The sequence below is a fragment of the Eriocheir sinensis genome, chromosome 42, assembly GCF_024679095.1.
Source record: "Eriocheir sinensis breed Jianghai 21 chromosome 42, ASM2467909v1, whole genome shotgun sequence".
Taxonomy (NCBI): domain Eukaryota; kingdom Metazoa; phylum Arthropoda; class Malacostraca; order Decapoda; family Varunidae; genus Eriocheir; species Eriocheir sinensis.
In genome coordinates this window covers 13,906,055-13,913,554 of record NC_066550.1, presented here as the reverse complement: position 1 = coordinate 13,913,554, position 7,500 = coordinate 13,906,055, and the positions used below count along the sequence as shown (strand labels likewise).

Below are 7,500 nucleotides of genomic sequence, written 5' to 3'. Positions count from 1 at the left end.
GGTGCTGGGCCACGGCAAAGCCGAACATTGACCCGTCCTGGTCACTGACATGGGTCACGTGACTGCCTCCCAGGTCAATGTTGAAGGCTGACGCGCACGCACACACGCACAGAACACACGTCCACCGACGCCACGCCCCGCCTGACATTTCGACAACGCACCCACGCACACGCACACCTGAGATGAAAAATTACCGTGAATTAAAAAAGATTGAAATATATGAAGGTAAATAATGACACACACACACACACACACACGACAAATACGATATAAATGAACGTAAATATTGTTGATTACAATAAAGTAAATAATGTCAGAGAGAGAGAGAGAGAGAGAGAGAGAGAGAGAGAGAGAGAGAGAGAGAGAGAAGAAAATGAGGAAGAAAGTAGTAGTAGTAGTAGTAGCAGTAGTAGTATATAGTAGTAGTAGTAGTAGTAGTAGTAGTAGTAGTAGTAGTAGTAGTAGTAATAGTAATAGTAGTAGTAGTAGTAGTAGTGTAGTATATAGTAGTAATAGTAGTAGTAATAGAAGTAGTAGTAGTAGTAGTAGTAGTAGTAGTAGTAGTAGTAGTAGTAGTAGTAGTAGTAGCTCTAGTAGAAGTAGTAGTAATAGTAGTATTCAAGTAGCTATAATTAACAGGAAAGGAAAAAAATGTAAAAATAAACATTACTAATATATTTTCTCACTCCCTGACTCAATAATAGCGACAAAAAATAGTTAATAATAATCAAATAACCAATATCTAACGTGCTACCGTAGCGACCGATATCTTCACAAACTTCTATATAACTATTGCAAGCTATTAACCACCCTGCATTACTTACTCTAATCACTTCTCGGTCCGCCGCAGTGCCAATTTTCCCTTGTCGATGCGAGGCTTTCGTTAATTATTCCATTATTGCAAAAAGTTAGCCATTATGGAAGCGTCGGTCGCGTCAGCCACGAAGGTTACGGAGCGCGGCGCAACGTATCCTCACTCTCCAAAGCCGGGCGGGCGACTGACGGGCGGGCTGCGGGCGCCGGGCGGGAAGCTGGGCGGCTTTTTTTTTTTTTTTTTTTTATCCTTATTTTAGTCTTCCTTCCTTCCTTTATTCATTTATTTCGTTATTTGTATTGCTCGTGTGGCTCGTGTTATTCGTTTTCTCAATATATTTATTTATTTATTTACTTATTTATTTATTATTATTATTATGATTATTATTATCATAATTTTTACGTTTCTGCATATATGACCGATAAATAGAAATAATAAACTGATGTATTAGTCTCATATAAATAAGCTGAAAACAAAGAAAGTTGAAAATATTGGTCTACTACTACTACTACCACTGTTACTACTACTATTACTGATATATATATATATATATATATATATATATATATATATATATATATATATATATATATATATATATATATATATATATATATACGTACTATTACTACTACTATACTACAACGTCTCGTTTTAAGCAGTGCCATGCATGATCCAAGTTTTAAAAGCCTCGTTATCTTAATCAGTGCCGTGATCCAAGCTTTAAAAGCCTCGATATTTTAAGCTGTGCCGTGATCCAAGCTTTAAAGGTGTATATAGTTATTTTAAGCTGTGCCGTGATCCAAGCTTTAAAGGTCTATATAGTTATTTTAAGCTGTGCCGTAATCCAAGCTTTAAAGGTCTATATAGTTATTTTCAGCTGTGCCGTGATCCAAGCTTTAAAGGTCTATATAGTTATTTTAAGCTGTGCCGTGATCCAAGCTTTAAAGATCTATAGAGTTATTTTAAGCTGTGCCGTGATCCAAGCTTTAAAGCTCTATATAGTTATTTTAAGCTGTGCCGTGATCCAAGCTTTAAAGCTTTAAACAGTTATTTTAAGTTGTGCCGTGATCCAAGCTTTAAAGCTCTATACAGTTATTTTAAGCTGTACCATGATCCAAGCTTTAAAGCTCTATACAGTTATTTTAAGCTGTGCTGTGATCCAAACTTTAAAAGTCTATATAGTTATTTTAAGCTGTGCCGTGATCCAAGCTTTAAAGGTCTATATAGTTATTTTAAGCTGTGCCATGATCCAAGCTTTAAAGGTCTATATAGTTATTTTAAGCTGTGCCATGATCCAAGCTTTAAAGCTCTATACAGTTATTTTAAGCTGTGCTGTGATCCAAACTTTAAAGGTCTATATAGTTATTTTAAGCTGTGCCATGATCCAAGCTTTAAAGGTCTATATAGTTATTTTAAGCTGTGCCATGATCCAAGCTTTAAAGGTCTATACAGTTATTCTAAGCTGTGCCGTGATCCAAGCTTAAAGTTCTATATAGTTATTTTAAGCTGTGCCATGATCCAAGCTTTAAAGGTCTATATAGTTATTTTAAGCTGTGCCATGATCCAAGCTTTAAAGGTCTATATAGTTATTTTAAGCTGTGCCATGATCCAAGCTTTAAAGGTCTCATTATGTTAAGCAGTGCCATGATCCAAGCTTTAAATGTTTAAACAGTGCCATGATGCAAGCTTTTAATGTTCAAACAGTGCGCCCTGATCCAAGCTCGAAATTTTTAAGCAGTGCCATGATGCAAGCTTTAAATGTTCAAACAGTGCCATGATCCAAGCTTTAAATGTTCAAACAGTGCCATGATCCAAGCTTGAAATGTTTAAGCAGTTCCATGATGCAAGCTTTAAATGTCTGGTTATTTTAAAGTTCCAAGGTGCAGTCATTTGTATTTCTACTGTAACTTATGTGAAGTACAAGCAAGAGAGAGAGAGAGAGAGAGAGAGAGAGAGAGAGAGAGAGAGAGAGAGAGAGAGAGAGAGAGAGAGAGAGAGAGAACAAAGATGTTAAAATAAACAACACATTTACGTATAGTGATTTTTATTTTCACCATCATCATCAACATCAGCTTCTTCACCATCCATAACATTCCGCTGAACAGGTCAATCAAACTCTGCCGCCACAGGTCAACAAGGGTCAATTCAAGGCACCGATTCTAGGACGATGGACGAACGGAACACTATGTCATCCTGCACCTCGGCCTGGCACAGTGCCGGCGCCGTGCGTTTGAGGGTAGCACCAGAAGCGTTGTCCATAGTGTGGCTGTAGTAGTGGGACTTAATATTACAAAGGGACGAGCTTGCTGCATGTCTGTTGGATTGGCTGTCTATCTCTACCTGTCTGTCTGTCTCTTTGTATGTGTGTCTGTCTTTTAATCTCTGTCTGTCTATATTCCTCTGTCAAAAGTCTGTTTTTCTGCCTGTCAATCTCTATGTCCCTCTGCCAAAAAGTCTGTTTATCTATCTGTTTCTCTGCCAAAAAGTATGTTTATCTATCTGTCTAACTCTCTGTTTCTCTGCCAAAAAGTCTGTTTATCTATCTGTCTATTTCTGTTTCTCTGCCAAAAAGTCTGTTTATCTATCTGTCTATCTCTCTGTTTCTCTGCCAAAAAGTATGTTTATCTATCTGTCTAACTCTCTATCTATCTGTCTCTCTGTTTCTCTGCCAAAAAGTCTGTTTATCTATCTGTCTATCTCTGTCTGTCTGTCTGTCCGCAAGCTTATTCTTCACCTGTCAGTCCTAACAATGGTATATATGAGCCTTTATAAAACATAACAATAGTAAAACATAATAACTGGTGTATATAAACAGGTTATATTATTATTATTATACTATGATTTTCTGCCCTCCTCTGTCTCTGTGCGTGTGTGTGTGTGTGTGTGTGAACGTGTGGATGTCTCTTTCTCGATACACACACACACACACACACACACATTATGGTTACCCAGTATTCATAGATAGATATTTCTTTAAACATCTGTAAAGCATAATTGGTACTTGGCTAACCACCACAACCACCAATGCCACCAATATGGCTGCCTGGCTGTCTATAATCTGTCTGTCTGGCAAATATTCCTTCATCTAGTCTCTCAAATCTTCCTTTTTTCCATGAGGTCAAGTTAAGTGCCAGACAGGAGATCTAGAGGTGCCAGAAGTGCCAACCAGGAGTGCCACCAAGAGCCAGTGTCCAGTCTCAGTGCCACAGGGTAGGTTGGCAGGCACTCTTGAAGCTTAAGTGCCAACAGTAGTATCCTAGGATAGTTAGGCTGGCACTCTTGAAGCATAAGTGCCACAGGATAGGTTGGCAGGCACTCTTGAACCATGTGCCAAGACCAGCCAGGGCCCAGTGCCTTAGGGTAGGTCAGGAGGCACTCTTGAAGCAGGGCATGGGGATAGGGATGCCGTGGGTGGTGGGGCGCTAGCAGACGGGTGCCATGGGGGTGTCAGGGCAAAGGTCACGCCACTGGGCCTGTTGTAGCCTGACCCTCATTTGGACCACAGCCTCGCGTTCTTCTTGTATGCGACGTGTTAGGGCTCGGTTCTCCTCCTGAGGGGAAAGGAAGGGTGAGAAGAAGAAAATGATATATAATAATAATAGAAAGATAAGCTCAGAAGGGAAAGACTCCGATGGTTTGGACATGTGAAGAGAGCAGGGGAGGATACAGTGCTGGGAATTTTAGTAGAGGACCTGGAAACAGTGCTCAGAAGGAAAAGACTCTGATGGTTTGGACATGTGAAGAGAGCAGGGGAGGATACAGTGCTGGGAATTTTAGTAGAGGACCTGGAAACAGTGCTCAGAAGGAAAAGACTCTGATGGTTTGGACATGTGAAGAGAGCAGGGGAGGATACAGTGCTGGGAATTTTAGTAGAGGACCTGGAAACAGTGCTCAGAAGGAAAAGACTCTGATGGTTTGGACATGTAAAGAGAGCAGGGGAGGATACAGTGCTTGGAGTTTTAGGAGAGACTGGAGGTAGAAGGAAGGAGACCAGTTAGTAGACCTAGGAAAACGTGGAGGCGTATACAGGAAGACTTGGCAGTGATGGGATTGGATGAGCATCGGGCAGAAGACAAGAGTAGAATGAAGGAGAGCCATAAAGCGTCCAACCTCTCAGGAAGAGTGAAAATGGACGGGAAACGAAATGATGATGAATAATAAAAAGATATAATAATAATAATAATAACACAACTGCCTCCCCTAACCTGTAGTAATCTGTTGGCCTTGGTGACGTGGGACAGCCTGGTCAGCATCTCCTCCTCCGTGTCACTCTCGCGGTCACTCTCACTGCCGTCACTCTCACTGCTGTCGTAGGAATAGGTTCTGCCGAGAGAGAGAGAGAGTGTGTGAGACAGTGAGAGAAGGAGGGAGAGAGTGAGTGAATGTGAGAGAGAGAGAGAGAGAGAGAGAGAGAGAGAGAGAGAGAGAGAGAGAGAGAGAGAGAGAGAGAGAGAGAGAGAGAGAGAGAGAGAGAGAGAGAGAGAGAGAGAGAGAGAGAGAGAGAGAGATGAAAAAGAAAGAAAAAGAATGAGAATGAGAATGTGTGTGTGTGTGTGTGTGTGTTTCCATAAAAGGTGGCAATGATATATATATATATATATATATATATATATATATATATATATATATATATATAGGAAAAAAAAAGGGGTGTGATGATGGTATCTCCTGTGCCAGGTAGGCATGCATAAGTGTATATAATTATAATGTGTGTGTGTATCTCTCTCTCTCCCTCTCTCTCTCTCTCTCTCTCTCTCTAAGTCTATACCAGAGAAAGGAATGAAAGATCTTGATTAAGTCTTGCATCAGGAAACAGGACAGTGTGTGTGTATGCATGTATGTGTGTGTGTGTGTGTGTGTACCTGTAGCCGTAGAGTGTCTGCATCTCCTGTATCTCCTCCCTGAGTCTGGTTATCTCCGCGCGCTCGGCCTTGAGCTTCCGCATGAGGTCATGGTTCATGGACAACAGCTCCTCGTGCTCTGCTGCAACAAGCATCTCGCGGGCCACCAGTGACAGGAGCTCGCTGTCTGGGGAGGGTCAATAGATAAATAGATAGATAGACAAAGAAATACATATTTGAAGGGGGGGGAAAGGCTGATTGATTAAATAATACATGTTTGAATAAGTGGATAAATAAGGGTGGAAGGGTCTTTGGGACGAATCATGAATGGCAGAAGTGTGAGCATGGAGGTAAAGAGGGATTTGAGAAATACAATAATAGTACCAACCCTCACATATGCAAGTGAAACGTGGGCCTGGAATGAAAGTCAGAGATCTAGAGTGCAGGCAGTGGAAATGAGGAGTGCTTGTGGTGTGAATAGAATGGATGGAGTAAGTAATGAAAGTGTGTACGAGCGTTTTGGAATGTGTTACAGGGGTGAAGGGAAGAAGTGTGGAGTGGTGGAAGAAGTGAAGTGACAGACTTTAAAGTGGTTTGGCCACATGGAGCGAATGGAGGAGAGTAGGATGACCAGAAGGGTGTATGTGAGTGAGGTAGAGGGAGGGAATGCTAGAGGACGACCTCCAGTGAAATGGAGGGACAGGGTGCAAGAGTACGTTAGGGAGAGGGGGGAAAGAGCTTTGAGAAACTTTTGAGCTGGCAAGAAGGGAGTGTCTGGATAGAGAAGGTTGGAAGCTCTTCTGCCGTGGCCATCCCCTGGTGGGAGCTCCTAGGAGCAGACGTCCATGAAATAAATGAATGAGAAATACATGTGTGAAGGAAAGACAGAAGGGGAGAGACAGATAGATAGATAAACTGATAAACAGATAAATACAGAAATACATGTCTGAAGGGGGGAAAAGGCAGATAGATAATATAATACATGCTTGAATATATACATGTATGAAAGAAAGAGAAGGGGAGAGGCAGATAGATAGATAAACTGATAAATAGATAAATACAGAAAAACATGTGTGAGAGGGAGGATAGGTCAATAGATAAATAAAGATAAATAATAGATTAATAGATAGATATGTGAAGAGGGAAAAGGCCTACAGATGAAGACAGAGAAATAGTGCATATGTTAATAGATAAAATAAATAAATAAATAAATAAATAAATAAATTTGGATAGAGATCAATGAATTTATATACTAAGCAAGAACTACCATTACTATCATTACTATTACTACTACTACTATTGCTACTACTACTACTACTACTACTACTACTGCACTCACCCTTAGGCCTAGTGTCGTCAAGGCTCCGAGTCTCTCTCAGCGTAACTTTCTCAACAGCCAAACGTCTTGCCTCAGGTCGAGGGGGCGGGGGCAGCTCTCCCCTCCCCTGCGGCACCCCTGAGGCCCCCTGTGCCACCCCCGCTGTTCCCTGTGGCACTATTTGTATAACAGTAACTTGGGGTCCTCTCTCATTGGTGGAGATTTTGGTGGTGAAGTTGGTGAATTTTTCCTCCTCCTCCTCCTCCTCCTCCAATTCCTTCTCCTTTTTCCTTCTCTCTTTCTTTCCTTCTTCTCTCCTCTCTCCATCTATTTGTTCCCCTGTTTCTCTCTCCTTCTCCTCCTCCTCCTCTTTCTTCTCCTCTTCCTCCAGTTTGATCACATCACTAGCTTTGTTTTCCTCCTCCTCTTCCTTCTTTTCCTCCTCCTCCTTCTCCTCCTCGGTTTTGGGCTCATCACTTGGCACTCTGACATCACCCTGGAGTGCCGAATCACCATCCGTCTGA

At 41.4% G+C, this 7,500-nt stretch overlaps 2 protein-coding genes and 1 long non-coding RNA gene across 4 annotated transcripts in view; 1 reads left to right on the top strand and 2 right to left on the bottom strand.

The window, feature by feature from the left end:
• The window catches only part of LOC127010107 (integrin alpha-PS2-like), a 21,525-nt gene extending 20,527 nt beyond the window's left edge, over positions 1 to 998 (bottom strand). The window contains exons 1-2 of the mRNA XM_050883944.1: positions 825 to 998; positions 1 to 177 (exon numbers count right to left, since the gene is read on the bottom strand). The exon at positions 1 to 177 is cut by the window's left edge and continues 19 nt beyond it. Of these exons, the coding sequence (XP_050739901.1) occupies positions 1 to 148 (148 nt within the window). The 5' untranslated portion in view covers positions 149 to 177; positions 825 to 998. The remainder of the gene's footprint in view (positions 178 to 824) is intronic.
• A 559-nt stretch (positions 999 to 1,557) lies between these two features.
• Positions 1,558 to 2,595, top strand: LOC127010110 (uncharacterized). Its single transcript, XR_007762910.1, has 3 exons — positions 1,558 to 1,719; positions 2,170 to 2,259; positions 2,349 to 2,595. It is a non-coding gene; the product is annotated as an uncharacterized LOC127010110 (long non-coding RNA).
• A 249-nt stretch (positions 2,596 to 2,844) lies between these two features.
• Positions 2,845 to 7,500, bottom strand: part of LOC127010106 (ralA-binding protein 1-A-like) — a 14,644-nt gene continuing 9,988 nt past the window's right edge. For both annotated transcript variants that reach the window (XM_050883943.1, XM_050883940.1), the window contains 4 exons: positions 6,998 to 7,500; positions 5,680 to 5,845; positions 5,023 to 5,140; positions 2,845 to 4,368 (listed from right to left, as the gene is read on the bottom strand). The exon at positions 6,998 to 7,500 is cut by the window's right edge and continues 362 nt beyond it. In XM_050883943.1, coding sequence (XP_050739900.1) covers positions 4,240 to 4,368; positions 5,023 to 5,140; positions 5,680 to 5,845; positions 6,998 to 7,500 — 916 coding nt within the window. In that variant the 3' untranslated portion in view covers positions 2,845 to 4,239. The remainder of the gene's footprint in view (positions 4,369 to 5,022; positions 5,141 to 5,679; positions 5,846 to 6,997) is intronic.